Raw genomic sequence first — 23,274 nt, 5'->3', positions numbered from 1 at the left:
CGGATCGCGTCGCCCTTTTGCTCGTCCTCGGCTCGATGGTCCCTATTGTCTACCCCGTGTTACACGCGCTCATTTCCACCGTCTTTGTTCCACCTTTCGTCCAACACTTGACTCACTTGCGCCCACCCACACACGCGCGCGAAACCGACACGGATCTCTATACACGTGCATTCCCTTGGCTGGTTCTCGCGAGACCAGCAGCCCCTGTCCTTCATTTTACGGGAGATTTCATGGTCCGAGCTCCACCCTCCACGAGATTCCCTTTCATCCCTCCGTCGCGTATCAATGGGCACGAGGCGATTACCACTCGCGCGAATATTGCATCGCTTTCAAGCTGGTTTTCGGGTAATGGAACCTGCTCGGCGCGGTCTCAATGCGGGAATTATGTCGATCCATTTTTTAATCCGCCCGGAAATCCCATTAATCACTCGGCGCGAATCATCCGAAATGGAACCCACCAGGGACGCCTAAACTATTCCGAAGGTATTCCCAATTTTCGGCTACAACGATTTTCGAATTTTCACCGTGGAACGTAGCTAGCAGTGGTCTTTTGACAATCTGAAAGCGGCGATTAGTTCTTCGGGAATTGCGTGCCCGACCAATTGCTCGGTTATTCTACTTGAAATCCGCCTCGTCACTTCCCCCTGAATATGCTTCGTAAGAATTTTTTCGCGGGGTGAAATAATGCTGCATTGTCGTGGAAAGAACACGTCTGAGCAGTGACTAGCATATTCTACTTAAAACCGATTCCCTTCGGCACACAATTCCTCTCTGATTTCTTCCATCGTCGAAGTTAAAACGTAAAGCGAAATATTTCGACTCGTGTAGTGATTTTCTTCGTACGACGGCGTGTCTGGTTACTGGCTGTCCCGTTCTACTAATTTTATTGTCGATGTTATATAAAGAGATTACAGATTTCTTTCCGCAAAAAAACTGAATAATGACCTAAGTGAATCACGTGATTGATCAACGGTTGAGCTACTTCGCTTATCGCGAAGTTTCTCCGTTAGATCAGATTTGTTTCAGGATAAATTTTGCTGTGAAATTATGAAGTAAGTAGAACATTGTACGTACTTTTCTTATTCAAATGACATGTATTTTCCTTCTCGAATTTTTTGTCGAACTTCCATGGTTTATAGCTCATTAACGCAGGCTTCAACACTTTTGAACCCTTCGAACATTCGCACAACGCCACACGCAAGCAAAACACACCGACAACCACCATTTTCGGTAAAAGCTCGCAATTCACTCTATTCGTTGATCTAGCTGTCTGACTTCCTGGGACATTGGAGCATGGATAGAAGGAAATATTTTGATCTTATTCGTCTAAAATCGTCTTCGAATCACAACGCGTTGTCTCTTTTCGGCATTTATACCAGTGTATTTACAAAATTACATATATATTTATATATAGAATACCGCTGCAAATGAGTATCACGTGTGTATCTATGCGTAGGTATGTATGTCATGTTTCTGTATCTCTGTGTGTGCGTGTGTATGTGTGTGTGTGTGTGTGTGTATGCGCGTGTATAAATTTGTTGTCGATGTACCGAGTGTCTCGTGTAATCCTTAAGCAATTAGACTTCGTTACGCTATGTAGGAAACTTTCTAAACGTTACAATTTAAATGTTTTGTTTTCCATTTCCGTCCTCCGATCGTTCCGTCGTTCTTACTGTTCGTTCTTCTTCTTTTTTTGTCGTAGATTTTCCTTTTTTAATAAACCCTAAGTCTACGCGGTAGGATCGCGCCCTTCGAGCGGGCTACGCGTGTTCGCCGAGCAGCTCCTCCGTTTTGGCAACGTTTCATCGTTCGTCTGGCACGCCACTTCTCTTTTTCGCCGCTATCGGTTCCAACCGACCGGAATATCCGCGGAATCTTTCGTACAAAATTGGCAGGAATCGTTTCTTTTCGATTTTCTGGACGCGATTCGCCGCATATCCCGATTCGACACGGGCTCCGAAACGCCGCGCCGTGATCACGTACCCGCGAACGGTCGCGAACAACTTGTTCGCCGGTGAAAATCGCCCGTCCAAGTTCGGAGCTGGTCGCGCAGATATGATTCGCCGCGATCCTAACTCAGACCAATCGGTAACTCGATCGACAAATTGGAAATTTGTTAATCTAAACTTCCTGCGTGTCGGCTAAATCGAATTTCGGGAGTTTCTCGATATTATGATTGAATTTGCGTGACACGTTCGCCAATTCAGTCACGTGAAGCTGAATGCGGACACCGTTCTTTTCCGTCTGACGTTTTTCGTGTTCAGTGTACTCTATGCACGTTCTTATTAATTAATGCGCGAACCGTCGATTATGGTACATATAGAATACATTGAATTTAACACCTTGCCAGTCCCGTAAATTTTATCAAATCGATCCAAGAACTGTCTACACGTTTTTTGCTCATAAATTCGTTATTCAATATTTATTTATTTATTAATATCAATATTAATATAATAACATAAATATCAATATTAACACGTTCCGTGCCACGTGTACCATCCATGGTACACGCTTGCATGTTTACTTAGTGAACTGAACAAATTGTTTACAAGAAATTTAGAACCGAAGAATCAATTTCCACCGCAAGAATGGGCGTTGATAAGTTTTTGTTACGTTGTTATGTGTACGTATGTACACATAACTATGTACTGTATGTGAATTAATAATTGCACGTAATACATCAAGTTTTAGTAAAATATCAAAGTGTGAAGATTCGAGTAAAAAAAGCTCGGCACGGAACGTGTTAATTGATATCAATTATTTGTCATTTCAATAATATGGAATTCTGATATCAAAGAAGTGCATTCAAGTAGTAAACGAGCTTTTCTCAATTGTAAAAATGGAAAAATTATTACTAAATTATACAATTATACAATTTCCTTTAAGCTGTACGTTTATGCATTCGTCCGACTGGCAAGAGGTTAATATCAATCTATGCAACATCGTGTTGGATTTTTGTTACAGAATTTGAGCGAAGATTTCGTGAACGACAATATTGATCAGTAATAAATTGTTACTTCGTGAAAATTAAGAGCTTGAATTCTGCGGAGAGTAGCTTAACTGTTTCCAGCATCTCTGAATTACATTTCCGTCGGAAATGTTTGCCCGGGATGATTTTAATTCGCGGAGGATATTGCGAAATTGTTCCGAGCGAGGTGTTCGCGCGCAGCCAGCATCGGGTGAAATATAGTTTATAAAGAACTATCACCCTTCGGCGCGAACTTTCAGCTCGGAGCTGCTGGTCTGAGTTAGACGATCCCATTCTACTTCAGTAAACCGCGCGCTAGTCGCTCTCCATTCGAGTACATCCACCCATTCATGCGGCTGAAAGAGTGAATACAGTACCCACGGTTAAACTGAATTTTCCATTCCTCTTCCATTCCCGTTCGCGGCGCGAGACACGTTTATTTTTCGACTTTTCGTCGCCTCTGGTAAAAGCGGAGGGGAATATTCGGGATCGCTCGGACGTTCGATCGCGATCCTTCTCCCCGAGGGAACGCGAGCGCGCAAGAAATCGAGGAATTCCAGAATGGCTCCCGGATTCCGAGCTAACTGTGCGATTCGCTCGATCAGCACCAAAAGAGAGAGAGGAGAGAGACAGAGGGAGAAACACAGAGAGAGAGAGAGACAGCAAAGGAGACAGAGCAAGAAGGAGGGAGAGAGACGCGTAATTAGCGCGTGCACTCGCTCGACGATTAGGCGGTTTATCCGGGCCGGTAATTAACGTCGGCATCGTTAGCGCGTTAGTCTCGTTTGCCCTCCTCCCTTTCGCACTGCCAAATAGAGGGGTTGAAAGGGCCGTGTGTGCGACTCCGGTCCGCCTCTGGATAGACCAGCGAGGGTCCGTTCGTCGTACAGATTAAAAATAATAACCGGTGACCCCTCTCGTGACGCTAAGTGCTCTATTCTCCTTGAGAAACGCCCGCGAAGTGACAAGAGCTAATTTACACCTACGCCGACCGACCCTGCAACGATCGCCCGATTATTGCTCGAATCACGATAAACTTAAACACTTTATCCCGAATGCTTCCAGACGCTTGATTTACGGTTGCTGGCTGGACAAACTTATGTTTGGACGATATTTGTACACGTGCACATTTTGCTTTTAAACGATTAATCAAATCGAGAAGTTAGGCAGATATTTGGGAATAATATTGACGTTTGTAGTGCAGTTTCAAAAGCAGTATTTTGTGGACTTACTGTGGAAATTGGTTCGATTTTAGGTATGCTAAAGTGAAATTTCCATAGATTTGTATATATATATATATATACTTGAATTTTTATAAATAAATCAAATTGAATTCTATATTGCTTCTGGTGTCTGAAAAGAATATGTCTGAATAATGGCAGAGTTTTTCTACTTGGCACTTGTCTTACCATTTGCTTTTATATCAAAATTTGTTTTAGAGTAATTTTTAGGAGATGAAATAGTTCGCTTGTATAGAAAATAATTTTCTAAAGGAAAAATTAGACTACGTCTGATATGTGCCAGGGTTATACTACTCGAAAACAACTAATTGTGATTATCTCTATTCTCAGAATTAAACAGCCAATTGGAATATCTCTAACCAGCAACGATAAGCTTGTAAATGGCACGTCTGACAAATGGTTGGGCAATTCTACTCGAGTCGATTCTCCTTCGATTCTATATTCCATTCCAATCATTTCTGTCAACAAAATTAAAAGCTGGAGCAAAGTATTTCCACGCCAATCTTAAAACATTGATTTGATATTATTTTTTTTAACAAGAAGTTATCAGAGTCTATTGACTGACCCTTCTACGCGAAATTTCTCTTGCTCCGAAGTCGAATCGTTAATGAGGTCACAGATTTGTCCAGAAGAGAAATCACGGTGCCACAAAATGAAATACAGTTTCGAAGAAAATCGCTGAATGCTAACGTTGCGACGACACAACGGCGAAAGCAGGCCAACGCAAGAAACGAGACCGTCGAAAGAACGAAAGAAAGACAAACGAGTTTCGCATCCGCGAGAGGTCGCAAAAATCTTCGGAAAGGACCGTTTGATGGACGATAAACCGGCTTTGATAAGCGCGCGGCGGCGCGCAAGAAATCATAAGTTCGGGACTCGAAACAAAATAGAAGTCGCAAATCATTCCGGCTGGCGCGGGAGTCGCCGGACACGGGGGTTCGAACTGGGTCCAAGTAGGAGCTAACCGGACAGTGAACATGTTAAAACTCCGAAGAAGAACATCAGATAACAGGGTGGGTGGTAACTTCTGGTTTCTCGGTGGCCACGTCCAAGAAAGCTTTCCAGCGGAGCAATAAATCGCACGGAGGGTTCAAACGGGACCGGGTTCGCAAGAATGCGTGCAGTCTGCGCGGAAAAAAGGGACGGCGCGGCGGGCCGGCGTTCGGTAATTTCACGGTGTCACGCGAGCACGCGTGTTCCTACGGGAGAAGAATTCATGGTTGCAGGCTTCGTGTCTCCGGCTTGTTTCCCGCGGTATGTTCTCTTCGCCGGCTTCCGTGTCCTCGAAGAGTTTATTGCCCCGCGCAACTTTCTCCGGCCATGCAAAAACTCTTCGATCAAAGAAATAGAAGGAGAAAGAAGGAACGAAAGACAGAGAGAGAGGGAGAGAGGGGAAGAGAGAGAGCGAGCATGTTTCGTTTCTCCGTGGAAGGTGGTACTGTTGAAAACAAAGACGCGACCTGGTCGATACGAAATCCCTCGGTCGGCTGAGTTTCAGCTCGCAGGCGGTGTCCCGTCCATTAATCGTGCTCCGCCTTGAAGAAACGCAGAGACAGAAACTCTTCCGGGCCACTTGACGTCGAAATTGCGCTAATTCCGATGATTTACCGCGGCCGGGGAAACCGGCCTGTCAGAAAAGACAGATACAAATACACAAGGCCGTTCTAATTCGCGGGGAGCACGCGAGGACGCGTGCGTGGCCGACGCGCGGCATTCATGAACCCTCCTCCGGTCTTCCAGCCCTCCCGGGCTCTGTTTGTTTCCTCGGCCGTTGTATTCTTCCTTAATTTATCTTCCAGTAACAACCATGACTTCGCCCGCCCCGTCGCCGTACCCAAGGAACTTCTCCAAGAAAAATCTCGGGCTCTCTCTCTCTCTCTCTCTCTCTCTCTCTCTGGGTTGCCTCCGTCTTCCCGGCTGGCCAAATAGAGCCCCGACGAAGCCAGCCGCAAACGGAAACGGTCTTTCTTGCGTGCTCGAGGGAAACGAAAGCGGATCAAGTGGGCACGTTCTCGACTCTCCTTAACCCGGACTATCGTCTGATCAAACTCATTCCGTGGCTCGTTCGAGGTCTATGTACTCCGTCGCTGAGGGAAGGGTCCTCGTGATCCCCCCCTGGTCCTTTGTATGCCCACCGGATAGATGTGTACCCTCGGTAAAGGATCGCTGATCGTCCAAGTATGATCCTCGTATGACTCGCCTATCGACCATCGAACGCGTGCTCGGACACCGTGTATCGGGGATGCCTAGATCGTGCTTCCTCCCGAAACCAGATGTGGATCTTCGACAGAAGCCGAGCAGACGTCCAAGCGCGATCGTTGCGAGCTAGGTCGTTCCCGCGTTCCTGTCCATCGGCCCTGTCCCTTGGTCGGCAGCGTGCAAACAACCGGCCAAGGATCCTCTCGATACCTAGCTCCGGACGGGCGTGTATCCTTGGCAAAGGTAAGCCGATCACGGAAGTATGATGGATAAATTGGACAGTCCGACCCAATTCATTCCTTCGCCTGTCGAGCTATAAGCTGATGACGTGCCGGGGATAATCCTGATTTCTCGCTGCACGTGCACCGTACCAATAAATCTATATTTACTGCCACCATCATCGTCCCGGCTGTCTCTGGACCCGGTCCGTCATCCATTCAACTCGAGTCGGAGCTTCATCGCGCCACTGTTTGCGGATACGATACGGATACCTCTGATCTATCCGCCACCTTTCAACTTGCCGCCCAGTCCGCAGCTGTTTTATCCTGTTCCTCAGTTGGACCCGTGTCTAATCAAAGTCTAGCGGCTGGCCTCTGCCTAGCGGATCCCTCTGATCTCCGCTCGAAATGGACCGCTATACGCGCGACGATTTTCTCCCGGGCCGAGCTTCCGCCGATGTTCCTGTTAGGCTCGTCCTCTGATCCGCAATCAGCGACAGCTTTCTCTGATCTGTGGTGTAAAACTGTTACCCGATGTTCTGCGCTTGGAGCTGTTACTTGTTTTCTTCCGATTCGTCCACTTCTCTTAGAGAATCTTGATCAAGGAGACCGCGGTTTCTGATCTTTGCAGCAACCTCGCGGTTGTTTCCCGACGTTCTTCGTTCGGCTTCGGTTTGTTCAAATATATTTGACGAGTTTGCAAGAAGATCTTGATGATTAGGGATTCCTTTGTTCACGGGCAGTGTCACTTCAGACCGTTTTCCGGTGTTCTACAGCATCTAGTCACGTCTGCCATCGAATTCGCGTGAAGCTTGAATGAGCGCTCTGCTTTGTTGTACGACACCAAAACTTCAATTCTTTATTCAGACCGTTATATCACCTACTAAATCAGCTGGTTGTACACCGCCCTTGAACATTTCCATCGAAGGTCGAAGGCTCGATCTCCCACGAATCGGATCACCTAGTCCAGAAGTACATCGACGATGCTTGCATCAGTCGGTTCTCTCGAACTACCCAAAAAAGCTCGAACGGCGATCTTTCGTATCAGGAAGACGGCGGCGAATCGATCGTCCCGAACGTTTCCGGGAGCTGTCCCCTGTCATCTGACGATCGTGGCAGCTCCCTGGCGAATCCCGGTACAGGCTGACGGTGTGCCAGCGGTCTGCAGGCCCCGTCTAGGCTGACAGGGACGGGACGCTTGGCGCGCGGCATAGAATCCTCGATTTTCTGATCGACACATTCCGCGGCCGCGAAGACGCTTCCACGGCATCCGGATAATCCTCGGTAGGATCGTCTCGCGGCCAGATGCCTCCGGTCGGTGGTAGACACGCGCCGGATACGGTGCTCGGGCGAATAGCTTTTGCTCGCGGCGCTGCCAGTGGCATTCGTGCTGTCGGTGGCGCCGTTGCTGGTGCCGTTGCTGTTGCGTCGCTCGTTGTCGGCCAGCGGGGAACAATGGGTCGCGACGGCTAGGTCGCCAGGTTCTGCAACACATAATGACACGCAATGATGAACGATGCCTGGCTGGTGCGCGCCGGGTCTCGTTAAAACGGTTAAAACGCCTAGTGCGTGAACACGCGAATTCACCGGCTCCCGTTTTCTGTCTCTGTGCCCGCCCCCGCTCGTGCCCCTGTGTGCGTGTCGGTCCGTCGAGTTCTTGTTTTCTGTTTTTTATTTGCCGCTTTGTTGTCCGCTCGCCTCCCACCTTCTCCCCCATTCCCTCTCTAATACACGCGAACGCGCGCACACACGCACGCACGCACATACAGACACACACTCCTCTTTCTCTCTCTCTCTCTCTCTCTCCCTCTCTCTCCTTCTGTGTTTTTCTCGCTCCAGTTTTTTTCCTTTTTGTATTATTTGCTCGGAGTCAGCTTCCGCGCATTGTTCGGGAATTAAAGGGACGTCCAACGGGATGGACAAAGAGAAATCGGCCTCTAATTCCGCGCGACAATGTCCGTTAACGAGAAACGAAGAATTTCTATCGACGAAACATCATCCCCCTCTCGCCGACGCCGGCGTTGACCCAGCCACACTCGAGCTCACTAATTTTCCCATCCGCCGTTGAGTGGAAATTCATTGACGAACCGTGGGGGACGGTCGCTCGAGAAAGGTGGCCAACGGGATTGACAGAATGAGGACGATTCGTTGAGTAACGAGCGAAAAAATAGGGGACTTCCGGGGATTAACCGTGCGAGCTCGTGAACCCGATTGCGAGAATTTTCGTTCCGCTCGGAAGAACCGCGCTAGGGGAAATAATAGTCCGGACTATTGCCGACCACTCAAGGTCCTACCCCTCCGCCATCAAGGAAGGAAGTTCGTCGAGAGGAAGCCTGACTCGCTTCTGGGGACACATGCTCGATAACCTTGAACAGTTCGAATTTCTAATATCTCTTCTGAACCGCGCCGAAATACGTAATCGCGTATAGAAATTCTATTGCTGCAGACTGTTCCCTGTTCCAAGCAAAATAATCAATCGAACAGGATGTAATATTTGCCGATAACATGCAACGTCGAATCAAAACGGCTAATATCGCACAACAGTTGCAATAGTTGTCGCATGCAAACCGCATCAAAATGGGGCCGCGGAAACGCCTACTTAATTAATACTTTGCCTGCTATTGATGCCGACACAATCGCACAAAGGAAGTATGTAACGCAACAGAAATACGAACAACAACGGGCGATTCGTTTCTCGCGACGCTAATTAGAGGATTGAATTGTAAATCAGCGTCTGTACATCGGCCATTCACGATTCATTTATGCATATTTCACGCGATAAAGCGGCCATTAGGCCGCGAATTGTTCGCGCTTCGATCCGCCAGATTTCTAGTTCGCTCGGTATCATTTTGGAGATTCGATCAAATTTTATCTCAGTTCCAGTCAATTAAATGAGGAGTTGGAAACATAGTGATGCAAATCACGTTTCGCACGTTGCGAGAAACAGGGATGTCAATTTTTCTTCCAAGACGTACATTGTTTTCACTCGTCAAATTTACTGTTAAGATAATTTAGAGTTAATTATCGTTTATAGTAACTTCCTGCTTTATTTCACTTGTGTTTTTAACACTGTATCATGTACACATAGATAACATTTTAAGACGTAAGTCAACATTTTCGTACCAGTACAGTATATTCTGCCAAATTTTCCTTCAGCTACACAAAAATTAATAATTTAGGAAGAGGAGATTATTCGAGCCTCGCACCACGTTTTCATAATTGAGCCGTTTATATTGAAAGTGGCATAAGTCACTTTACCGTAATGAAAAGTGGTGATTTTTTAATGTTTATACGAAATTATTTATACCGAGAAAAATATCAGTATCCTGAGATAACGAATACAAGAAAATCTTCTCGAAAGTTAGCATCCATACTTTTAAACGTGTTAAAACGCAAACCCTTAAACATATCGACTTAAAAACAAACTGACATGCCACTTTCAAAATAAATGGCTCAATTATTGACGATTCTAAAAATGAGCCTCGAGGCTCGAATAATCGTATCTTCCATTTTTGTTTAGAACCTGAAGAAAAATTCGGGAGAATTCACCGTACAAAACAGTCTACGGTTCTTCTAAAGAAAAATCGGAACGAACACCTAAATAAAACAAAAAGATAAAATAAAAAAAAAGAACGTGTATCTAAACCGGAATATAGCCCCTTAATTCCACAAAGTTTGGCGAGATGCCTTTGCCGTTTCGGTAAACACCAGATAAAAATTCGTAGATGACCAGGCTGATGGTTCCGGCTCTAATACAAGCGAACTGGCATCAAACAGTTCGAGCCCGGACGGTCGCGTAACGACGGTTTACGATCGGAAAGCCATCGAGCAGACGTTTTCACTAAAAATAAAATTCGGCTGACATCCTGGGCTCTGCGAGCCGTGGAATTCATTTACCTAGCTGCCGGGGCCGATGATCGAGCGAGTCGTACGAGCCCGGGCGCATAAAAATTCCCGTCGTCGGAGGGGGAGCATTGGTGGGGGGATAAAAAAAGTCGATCGAAAGAAGGGATACGTCTGCTCGCCGACTAATTTTACAGTGGCGCCGTGGTGCAAATGAAAAACGGACATCCTATAAATCGTGCATGGTCGCGTGCGTCCGGATACGGAGATCTCCGTAGCCGATCGCAATTTGCGCGATCTCCGATATTGCTGCCGGCTCGTTTCGCGTCGTGAGATATTAACGCCGCTGGAACCGACCACCTCCTCGCCCTCTTCCACGCCCGCCTAACCCCCGCAGTCGCTCCTCGCCAATCTAGATACCCCTTGGCCATGGTTCGACGTCTACCCCCTTCGGTTATATCGAGTCCGTCTCCGGTGTTCCCGAATTAACCGTAGCAAACCGATCTGCGGTGGGTCAAAGTTCTACCGTGGACTGTACGCAATCAGCTGCTAATTGGGAAATGATTGGAGCCACCTACGCCGATACCATCGGGCCTCTAACTATCCTACGGACGGCCGAATAACCCGCGGAGCCCCCCCCCCCTCTATAAGTGCCCCCATAAATGCCAAAACGTGCGCGCACCGGGACCGATATCCTCTCGCCGCAATCGACCGGCCGTTCGCCACGGGAACACCGCGTTCCACGCCATCGTACGGCGCGTCAAACGCCATGACCGACTGTTTAACCCTTTCGCTACTACGGGCCACTATAGTGGCCCTCCATAAGATGCCACTGAGGTACTACGGGCCACTATAGTGGCCTTTCGTATGATGCCACTGAGGTACTACGGGCCACTATAGTGGCCTTTCATAAGAAGCCACTGAGGTACTATGGGCCACTATAGTGGCCTTCCACAAGATGCATTATATTGCATAATGTTATTTCCTCTCATACTGTAAATTAAAGAGCGCATGCTAAGACGTTATAAATACCTTGGAATACCCTTTATTTATAAATACCCTTTGGAGAGAAATTTTTTCGTACGAAAACATTCAAGCAGCTTGGGTTCTCCGCCGCGGTACTCCCGCTGACGATCGGCGTCGCGTAGCGTGCAGTGATGTCGCGGCGCTCCGTTCAGCGGAAGTACCGCGGTGGAGAACCCGCCCGTAGCGAAAGGGTTAATAACTCGATAGACTGATTTTATTTCGATTCGCCGCGCTGTTTGTATAGTTTTACACGCGCGGCGTAATATTTGCTCGACCCTGCGAGGGAAAGTGAGGGGCGCGAAGGGGGACAGAGAGATAGTTCGCGTATCCCGGTTCCGTATTTCGGGGGATTATGAGTCAAGCGCGATCCATATGATAAAATGCAGCGGGACCGCGTCTGTCAACACGGCCATGCGCGAGTCTTGTGTATGAACGATCGCTTGTTTGTTTTTAAACGGATAGACTTTCGGGCCCTCGGCTGCAAGTACGATGCGCGGGCTGCGGATTTTCGGCGGTCGCCGGTGCAACGTGCCGTTCTAAAGCCCAAACAAATGCGCCGGCGCTCGATTCTCGCGTCGCGTTCATCCTTATTCATAATTCGAACGTTCGCTTCAAGGGCTGTTTAATTAGCTCGCGGCGCTTCTGATAATCAGCTTGAGCCCTTAAAATCACACGGACACGGATGGGAATCATAACTTTCCAATGGGATCGTTGGTTTAAATCAATTACCATGTATTATGATTGGTTATCTTGGGATCGAATATTTGTAGATTTAATTAATTTCTTTCTTCGCAAAATTGCTACACGATTTTTTGTTTATCGTACACCCGTAGCAGTTTCTATACGAACGTTTGTCCGTCGAATTTATTCTATCGAGACGAAAAATATTGTATCTGTTCTTTCTGATCTGTGAAAAATATTCTGAGACGAGATACATTTCATAAAAAGCTGTAGAGATATACAGGGTGTTCCATTCTACACAATTTATATAGAAATAGAACTGGTCAAGGACACAGAACAAAATTCTTTAACTTGAAGTCTGCGCGAGTTACTATTTACTCGTAAGTAGAAACGTTTAGCCATGATCAGACACCTTCGATGTTACCTAAGAAGAGCAATCGCGTATACAAATATTATTCCACGTATTCGACTAATTACTAGAATCAGACTTATTAAAATTAGTTCTCAGTTTCCTCGATATCCTTCCTAGGATACCTCGTGTAATAATTTGTTACAAACAAATAAAGGATCAAATCTTGACAATCCGTTCAAAAATGTTCCAAAACGGCAGCAATCGATATTATGTAACAACCTCGTCTAGAATTGTCGTTTAAAACAAGAATTATCGAGTTTCTAAGCCTATTAATAAACTCTCGAAAATTATGGCATTGATAAAATTAATTACATCGAGGCAGCCGGTTCCCCGAAGGCAGCGGATTCATTCCGCTTTATTTTTCCGCGAAACATTCTTGCTCGGGAAATAAGTTTCGGCCGTGTGGTATTTTACAAAATAGTCCATGAAAATGCGAGTTTGCATAACGAAAGCGTCTCGCACCGCCCGCACGGAACCTGTAACCATTTAAATTTCAAAGAGCCGCGTTAAGTGGACGCGAGTGATGCCGGGCGTACGTCTTCCAGTTTTATTGGTCGCGTTGCGTCGCGCAGCTATTCGTTGCGTAAATAATGGCCGGCTAGATATTCATCTTGCACAAAGAGGGGCAAGATATATATGTATACACAGAGCGCTCGGTTGACTGGAATCAAGCGTTTAATTTCCGAATGGCGCGGGCGATATACGGTATTTTCAGCTTTGAAGGCGGAGCAACGTTTGTAGTATCCTGCGCGGACAAATTGGTTTGATAATATCGGATGGTGACAAACTCCTTTGCCGATACCACGAAAATGGTGTCCATCAAAATTGGCCACTTCACAAGAACGCGCGCGCGAGCTAGCTCGCTAGCTAGCGAGCACGATCACTATATCTTGCTTCCCTTTATATTCGCGCGAGCCGGCAGTTTCCTTTTGCGCGGCCGGTGTAATTTCATGAAAGATCAGAGGCGGCGAATTAAAGAATCTCCTTTGACCGTGGACTGGCAAAGGGCCGCCGCTCGGAATACCTAATCGGCATAAATATTTACCGTCGCGAGATATCCCGTCCCTTCTCGCAATTTTTCCTCCGGCCGGATAAATGTTTTATGAGGCCGCTAATCAAACGAAAGGACTCACCCCCGCCTCCCACCCCCCTGGTACGCGGAACGTAGGTCGGAGAGCCTCGGTATCGGGCCATCACGAGCTTCGAAATCGTTTAAAGATACCCCCCGGCGTTCGTGAAAATTTCAGGCCGGGCCTCCCACACCACCACCGGCTGAGCACATATTCGACTCATGAATTCGTGACGAGCCTGTCCGCGCACCCCGTTAAAACCGACCCGGCGAACCGGCGCGGCAGCGGCAAGAAAACGAAGGGGAATCATGCCTTTCCAGGCCAGACACGATGCTCACTTTTCCTACGCTTGTTTCAATCCCGCTGCGAAGAATAATACGACCAACTTTTTGAATTTTAATGCCGGCTCTGTTATTTAGTTAGCCGGGTCTCGTGATTCTAAGACGGCCTGTTATTTTATTATCTGCTACGTTTACCGTACAGTTTTCGCGGACTTTTGTTGCGAGGGTTCCGTTTTAACGCGGCGACGCTGTGGAATTGCAAACTCGCAATTATATTGGCCATGGTTGTATTTATTGAGCAATTTTTAAGGAAACTCAGAGGAAAGTTTCGTTTTATCTGTGTGCCGTTCTGATAAGGAATTTGCAGTAATCTTGGCCACTGTATTTTTTGTATAATTTTGAAGATAATTTGAAGGTACGTTTTGTTTGATTGATGTGCAATTGTAATAGAAATATATAGCAATCTTATTAGCCACTGTATTCGTTGCGTAACTATTAAGAAAATTCTTAGACACGTTTTATTTTATTACTGTGCAGTCCTGATAGAAATATTCTAATGTTTTAGCTATTATATTTATTAAACGAATTTTAAGGAAAGTGTGCATAATTATTTTTATCAATATGCAATTCTGATAAGGAATTTGCAATTTTCTTGGCTGCTGTATTCATTGCACAATTCTCATAAAACTTCGTAGTCAGTTTTAATTTTATTTATACGCCGTTCTAAATATAGAACTATAGTAATTTTTTGACTGCTGTAGTACACATTTTACATGTTTCAAAAAAATTGGATGAGGCGGTTCGTTTTATTGAAACAGAGGTGGCCATAACAATTGCAATTTTCCTATGCAATTTTCTACGCATTGTCCATTTTAATCAACAACTGTATGTTAGCTTCCGGGTAGCTTCATTGTTTCGCCCGCGAATGATGTGATATGCCGTAAATGCTACAGTGGAAAAAAAGATTAAAAGACTTGTTGACCTACTCAATATTTAAAATCCCTCGAAATTCTGGTACAGAAGTTTCTGGCTTGAAATAACAACATAAATAAATACTTTTACCGCGGTGAAAACTTTATTGTTCCGGCATGTATTGCTTTATTCTGTGGTTGGTTCCGCAGCCACATGTCACTGAAATTTTGTTCTCTAATTAAAGAATTAATACTTAAATCGTTCATGATGGTTTTAAATGTAGAAAAAAGAACTGTAAATCATACTGAGCTAAAAAGGGCCTTGGGAATACGAACATACAATTTCTACATTTACATATGTTCCAGTTTTTCGAGAAAATCTCCCTGGAATGTTCCTTAAACATACTGAATACTGCTGGCTATTGCGTCCGACCCATGGCTGACTCTAACCACTTACACAATTCCGTACAACAATGTTTGCTTTCCATCTAGCGTTCTGAATCTTTGACTTATAAACGCATGCCAATTTACTGCGAATAAATAGCAGTGCCAAAAAGTTATTTCAAAATAAAAACTATCGCAAGCAAATGTAAATAAATCAATTGTATTTCAGTATTAATTTTCTTGATAGCAGAAACAATGAAAACGTTATATTACTAGTCCTACGAATCGACCAAAACTGCTCCTGCAATTTTTACGATATTATTTACGATAAATCGAATAACAATAAGCAAGACTACGACCGCACCTCATGGCGATAAAAATAATGCAATACTAAAATATCGAACTAATAAAAAATCCGAAAAACTCGCAGCTATATAACGTCGAACTGTCAGCTTCAGAAATAGATATTCAGGCTTGTAAATATTTATGGACATCTTTCAAGTATTCTGCATAATACGAAATGATAGTACGACTGCCTAACTGCACAAGCCTCGATAGAAAAGGAACGAACGTTCTGAAAAATGTCCTGCGAAGCGGAACGGTGTAGTCTCTTTAAGAATTACGAATTTACATTCCGATACAGGGCGTGCGTCCCGTAAAAAAGAAAACACTCAAAGATCGCCCCTTTTTCACCCTGACGGATGAGAGTGCACCCTCGAGGGGAGAGCGATAGCGGCTGATCATCGTCTGCCGGTTGCCCGGATGGAAAGGAGAGCACCGTAAAACTAATTGCGGCCGACTTGCACCGAGCTTCCGACCCCTCGGTTCCCATCTCCTTCATTCCATCCTCGTTCCCACCCCCTGTGTCGTCGTTCTGTGAACCGACCACCCTTAATAGCGTGCGGTTATTACAGAGGAACGACAGGCGGCACGATTATACGCACCCCTTTCCCGTTCTTCGCTATCAACCCCCTTCGTTCCTAATTTTCACCTATTTTCCTCGCGGTGAAACTTCGTTTGAAGAATCCCTCCCCAAGGGGACCGCCGTTCCCGCCGTGTGTTTTCAACCCCGATCAAACTAATCCCATGGTTTATCGAGGAGCAGTTTAATGAGAATTTCTGAAATCTCCCTTATCCAACATTTGGATAAATACGGGGGTCAAGCGAAGCGCTATTTACTCGCCGGTTTTAATCTTGCGATGTTTCTTCGCTCCGGCTGCGTACACTGAGTGTCTCAAAAGGACCCGTATAACGACAAGATTGCGGGGGGCACGGCAGAGTGACCCGTAAAATTCAGGCACTGTTCGCAAACATTGCTTTTTAAATACTTCGCAAGTTATATTAAGGTTCACGGCGACGTCTTTTTGCGATTTCATGGGCTCGAGATTCTTGAAGCAACTCGGACGACCGTAGCTCTCGTCGGATTCTGCGGATTCACGTATGCTATACAGAGTGTCCCCCATTTTTCCGCACATACTTCGGCAGTGCGTTCTATAAGTAAAAAATCCGGCTGAAATGTTGTGTAACGAGAAGTCCATAAATGCTTCGTTGAGAAGTTATGACAATAATAAAAAATATGGAAGATACGATAAGGCTAATGGACAAGAGACGAATCAATTAGAGAAATCCAAGGGATCGGTGATCAGGGAGCAGGGATCAGTTTTGATGGATCGAGAATGGAAGGAATGTGGGCTGACGGCTTAGAGACCCAATGAAAAAATGATGATACCGTTGGTAGCCGAGACGCGGGCTTCGCAAGTTTCGAGGATTCCATTAAAATACATCGGCCACTCTAAGATATTGCGGCGTTAAATTTGACACAAGTTTCTGCCCCGCGCGGCCATGAATCACCGTGCCGCAATCATTTTAGCCGCGCGCGGCGAGCTTCTTTTGTCTCCGGCGCGCCTCGCGTGTTTTCTTCGCTTCCTCCCCCGGAGGAATAAAAATGGTATTCGGTAAATCTTGCAGGATGATTCGTGTATTTCTCCGGGATGGGATGGATTATACTTGGAATCGCAGTTCAAAAAGTCTCGAGCACAACGAAATGTCTCACGCCGTACTTTTCTATGCCTGATGCCCGTCGATTCGTCATCTTTTTGCGAAGTCTCTCCTAATGTTCTGCTTCCTATCACACCGTTCTCCTGCTGCGCTGTTTCAGACGATTGCAGAATCCTGCCGACCGTCCGACGTCCTTTCTACTTTTCCCGATTCGTCGTTAATTACTGTGATTTTCTATTTTGTCGACAGTACGGACGTAATTAGGAATATTCTACGGAACATCGTTCAAACGGTAATTCGACTGCGATCCTTCGTGCTATCATCACTAGTTTGCATCATTAACGATAATCTATATAAAGGCATCTAAACGTATTGATCCGCGGATTTTACGCATTTATAACAAAAATGATCCGATGTTAAGAATATTAAAAGAATTTAAGGACATCTATATATTACTTTTAACTCTCTGGGATTATTTAACGAAAAACAATATCCGCAGTCTAATGATCACTCGACTGTTGTTCATGCATTTGCGATAAAAATGAAGCACAAAAGTATTTAAAAGTTACGAATGCTACATTATCCTCAACTAATGACGACCATTTGCAGAGGAAAATATTTGATCATGTATTTCACGCGTCTCGCAATTAATATCGAGAATTTTTATTTTCTATAAAGTTCCGCGGATTAACAATTACAATACCCGGTGCAGTTGAATGGAGAATTTATAAATCGCAGAATAATTCGCGAATCCGTTTAAAACCCCGCAGAATGCGGCGGCTGGTTCGACCAGTGGATTTTCATATCGGAGTTCGTTTCGGGATCGATGGAAACGAAACGTGAAAGAATGCGGGCCCCCACGGAGTGCGGCGTAATCGGGCAGAATGCGGAAGTTTGTTTATCGGTGAGCCGGGCGTGGCTTAACATGCCGAAAAAATAATTAGCCGGTCCCGGGACGGGCAACCGACGCGTGTGTCAAAACGTTCGAGTTAATTCCGCGGATAATCGTTCGGGCAATTTGGCGAGTGTTCGCGGCCAGGCTCGGCAAAGTAACCCCACCTCCCCCCCTCGAATACTATAGCCGGCCCGAATTCCGTGTAGATCGCGGGGCAAAGAGGTCGGTAACTTGCCGGAGAGAAGAGAAGTTGTTCCACAATTACCCCGGCCAGCCAGACGTCCGGGAACTTTAAGCCTGCTCTAACGAATACCGAACAAAATTTTAACTAGGTGTCCGCGGAGAGTTAGCGTCGCGAGATTGAGATCAGAATGGAAACACTTTTTCCTAGCTAGGCTGAATCCGCCGCCGGACCCTTTGAAGATCAACTTTTCAATAAAATGTCACGAGCGAGAAGTGTTCCCAAAGAGATAGGATTAAACGGCGCCGGGGCTCGCCGATGAACCCGTTGAAAACGCGGCCCAAAGAGGAAACTTTTGCAAGATTGAACGGAACGGCTACTTTGTTATACTTTTTGATGGATCGTGCCGCCCTCGGAGACAAATTTATTAGCCGGGAAAAGAGCTCGCGCTGCCGGGCGAAGGGCCAGCAACGAGAGATTTTTAATTCTGCGACATTGCGGAAGCTATCTTTAAAGGTGTATTTGCATTGAACGGGCGGGTATTTGCCTTGAAATTATGATAAAACACGGTTGAAGTTTCATAGGACCTTGGACGTTTCTCGAAAATTGCCGTTTTTCTTTTCTATCGGATTTTTGGAATCTGCAGACTTATATCCGGCAAAATGGTGTCGTACTAATTGAACGAAAAAACACGAAAAATGAATTGTGTCGGTGTTACGATTTTCATAATGAAATGAAACTTTGAATATGTCAAAACACAATTTTGCCCGAAATGCTCAAAGTGAATGAATAATGCACGTGCAATACCGTTGCTGAATAAAAGCGTAATTAAAAATTTGCAGCTGGTGAAAATTCATTCGTATTCTACGCTAAATACTTGTTTGTAATTGGAGAATGGTACAGAGAGCACAACTGGCAATGTTAGTTTAAAAGGAAAATTAATGAGAACTGCAGAAAAATATTTCGTGAACACAAGATATTAAACATTTCACTTCCTAAATAAAAAGTGTTATTGCTGCGTAAAAATGTTTTAAAGAATCCTCAGCCATTTTACAGGGGAATGTATCTGAAATCTCTTTTTACGGCGTTCCAAATTGCTTGTGACGTATTGGAATCGTTGAGCGGAAAATGAAATTTTAATCGAGTCGCTGTTTGTTGCGTAATACCTCTGCTTTTGGTGACGTATATAAACAGCGAAAATTTAAATAAAATATGCATTAATTGCAGCGGAAATTTAATAAGTACAATTAAAGCTAGTATGCAATCAAGCCGAGAGCGCAGCCCGAAAACAAATTTAGTGATATGATTTAATGAAATTGTCCAATAAATTGTCATATCCAAATTTGTACACAAAATTCTGCATAAATGGCCACGGTGTATTTTAATTGATTTGTTTCACCTTTCAGTCGCATTCAATATGAATTCTGTCGTATCTCATATTTACTTTATTCTCATCGTCACGTTCTTTTCACCTGTTCGCTTCTAATTAGCTTTGTTCCGATACGTGTAATGAACATAATATCGCGAATGTTATTGTTAACCTAATTACATGAGCCTGTTGCAAAACCAGACAGTTGTCTTTGTAATGAGGCATACGATAAACTTTTTCAACGCTTATACGATAAAAATTAAACCAATTGTATTAATAAATATTCTAACAGCAAGCCAATGAACTTGTTTATTCTAACAACGAACTTGTCGCGGAGCAGTGTACGATTAAAAACTAGTTTCAGAAATTTTACCACTGATCAATTCTTTTTGTTGCCGCGATCAATGACGTCAGATATCTGCCGATACGTACGTTTCCTTTTACGTCACGAATGTTCATTAAGAATGTGTTTACTGATGCCGCTATTATATATCATCGGCGTACAGTTGCATAAACGTCACGATCCGATCGTGCCATGCAGTTTCCATTGCATTTATTATTCATATGGCATCCGTAAATACGATCGCATCTCCCGTCTCCTACGCTGATCGATTTTATTGACAATGAAATAGAGATGGATGCCTCATTTGCGTTGCTTCCCACACAAAATCCCACGTAAATCCATCAATTCTTCACATCTCCGTGAAGAATTTATATTCAATACCGTGACAGACCGTAACAGTTCAATCCACGTATGCTACGACTCCAACATGCTTGTTCTCCTCGTCATTCAACAGAAATACCGCGAACTTATTTATTCATTTTTCAACTAACGCCGCGACAAGTGTCTCACCGAATCTCGAACTATATCGCCCGTTTTGTGCGTTTTACGTGGACGTTTCAGCCTGCACATTTTCAGAAATCAAATGACAAAATCCAAAATCAAATCAAAAGTAATTTAATGCACAATCTAAAATCATTCCGCGTTTCCCCGAGCGAAAGGTTATTACGTTACACTTAAAAACGTATTCGCTGATTTATCGTGTTACGCACGGAATGATCGACAGAGAGCGTAACCCAATCAAATATAAATTCAAATTAAACGTGCATCCCGATATTTCCGTGCTTCTATTTATTCGCGTCGAACGTCTCGCTTTCGTCTCTCCGCGCCCCCGCTGAAGTATTCGATACATGCATCATAAATTCGCGGCGCGTTATATCGTCGATCGATGGGCCTCTGTCTCACATCGGATTATCCATTAATAAGCATCGTTCCGAGCGGAGATCAAACATCTAATGCACCCGGTGAACCATCGCCCGGTCCGCTAATTCCGCAGCTGTATTCTCTCATTAAAAGCGAATTAATAAACAATGTTTTGTAGCCGGAAGGAATCGTGGACGTACAATTGGGTTGCCAGTAAGAACGATCAAAGGACGGCTCTCGCAGGGCGCAGAAGCGGGGCGAACGCCACGGCCAAGTGCGGTTCGTTTCCGGTGCAACGGCGATATCAATTTGGCCAATTAAATGCAGCCCGTTTGTAGCGAGTAAACGCGTTATCTGCGCGATTATATCCGTTACCAGCCCCTTCTCTCTCTCTCTCTCTCTCCCATTTTCTCCCATTCTCTCTCAGGCTGCAAGCCTCTGGCTCTGCTCGTCGAGATGCCACGCTGGGAACACGCAGCCGCGACACCAGCCGCGGTATCTATGAGCCTCGAGGAACCGTGTTAGAGGTGAGCACAGTTGGCACTACAATCTCATATCCTGCCTCCAGACTAGCTCCACCAAATGAAACCACGGCCCGTGGTCCGCAAATATCAAGCCGAAAGATCGGCCCGAGTCGGCCCGACTTCTGGAGAACGTCTCCAGATAATGGGACACCATGGATACGCCGGTTCATTTCGGACCGCGAAACTTTAGCAGCTCAGACCATGCTCGCACATTTCCACATTTTTCCGGCGAGACACGTGGCCGAAAGTTTTTATTTGGCGAGCCTCGGGGTGTGCGGAAATATTTCTTCTCGTTCACTTTATTCTGCAAAATTATTGTTAGACGCTGGAAATCATCCAGCACGAAATGCTCCGCTTTATTGCTTGCAAAACTGGCTGTCCAATAGTGTACATTCTTGAGCAGGACTATTCGTCCTTCAACTTTAGGACGACGGAACATGTTCACAACTGTGCTACTGACGATGTTTATAACAATTCTGCGGTTTATCCAGTCGTTTTTCAAGACAAATGTTTTCTTGGGATACTTCATGCAGAATGTTGTTAGCAATTCTGGTGTTTCTAATGCAACAGCAATTTATTTTATTTCATTGTCGAAGTTTGATTAATTAATCGAACGATTTAAATACTCTCGGTCAAAATGACCCGGCGTTCACAGTTCATGGATTATAGGGGTCTTCTAGCAATGTTTGGCATTGCAATTTGGCAATGCTTCAAAAGTACAAGGAACTTTTTTCATACCTCTTATCGGCCAGACTTTTCTGCAGCGTTGGATAGAATACCTTATAATTTCGGTTTTGTCGAGTAAAAAATGGTTTCGCGTTCTCTAATGTTCACATAATGGACCGCTAATGAAAGATTTTTCATTTTTGGTATTCATATTCTGACCATTTTGTCGAACCAAAACTTTGTATGCACTTTCAAACTGCCAGAATGCTGAATTATTATTTCCGGTATGTGTGGTAATTTGTTTAACTGAAAAATGGTTTCGTATTGTACGAGGCTCGCATAATAGCGAGCAAATGAAAGAATATTCGGCGCGGTCCTTAATAGTCTTATTAAAACATCGTTTGTCTCGTATTTTAAAGCTTCCCAAAGAAACGGGAATGGAAGAGATCGAATGAAACGGATTTAATTAGGGGCTTGTTAAAAGAATTCCGATGAATACATATAAGAGCTGTCCTGTAAAACTGCTTCGCTGACGCAGGAATTGTAGAAAAATCCATTTCATTATTTAACTGTTCTATTGGGATTTGAATGGATGGACGAATGAATTTCGCGATGAATATCGTTTAACTTTTAGACTGCGCAGGAGTTTCGGCGTGTTCGTGTTTGTAGAATGGGATTTGTAAAAACGGAAGTTAGATTGAAGCGTATTTCCTTTGGCAGGATTTCGCGAGATTGAAAATAACGGAGAATGAACTTTCGTCCGTGCGCGAATGTTTTCTATGTTAATCTGTCCAGTAGATTTACATATGCTGTAAATGCATTAAATCCACGGTCCGCGCTTTGAAATTCTTTCCCCGTTTCCCTCGACCATTCGCGAACGGTATCCCGTTGTATCAATAGTTATCTTTCATACAGTAATTATTCCTGTTATTAACCGGCGTTGCGTCGGGGACAGGAAAAAGCCTCGGAAGGAATCGTTTGTTCCGGGACCGGACAGCTTGTTCGTCGAAGCAAATTTAAAACGCGATAAAAAAAATCGTTCCGCATTAAACCGAAATAATCAGCCCCGACGATCGGCACTCGCATTCGGTGCTCGCATTCCCCGCGGGTTCGCACACGCGTCCCGCTGCATAGTGGTGCGTTACATAAGCGAGCACGAGCGTAAAAAATTAATTCTCTAATGTACCCCGCCGAGTCGAAAGT

The 23,274-nt window shown here is 44.9% G+C and overlaps 1 protein-coding gene and 1 long non-coding RNA gene across 2 annotated transcripts in view; one reads left to right on the top strand and one right to left on the bottom strand.

Annotated features, from left to right (window-relative positions):
* LOC117224612 (uncharacterized) overlaps positions 1-23,274 on the top strand; it is a 171,157-nt gene that overhangs the window by 68,976 nt on the left and 78,907 nt on the right. The window lies entirely within an intron of this gene.
* LOC143259396 (uncharacterized) overlaps positions 1,072-23,274 on the bottom strand; it is a 97,939-nt gene continuing 75,736 nt past the window's right edge. Inside the window, exon 3 of the mRNA XM_076521275.1 lies at positions 1,072-8,110. Within this exon, the coding sequence (XP_076377390.1) occupies positions 8,096-8,110 (15 nt within the window). The 3' untranslated portion in view covers positions 1,072-8,095. The remainder of the gene's footprint in view (positions 8,111-23,274) is intronic.

Source organism: Megalopta genalis, chromosome 4 (assembly GCF_051020955.1).
Source record: "Megalopta genalis isolate 19385.01 chromosome 4, iyMegGena1_principal, whole genome shotgun sequence".
Taxonomy (NCBI): Eukaryota; Metazoa; Arthropoda; class Insecta; order Hymenoptera; family Halictidae; genus Megalopta; species Megalopta genalis.
This window is presented reverse-complemented; position numbering and strand designations above follow the sequence as displayed.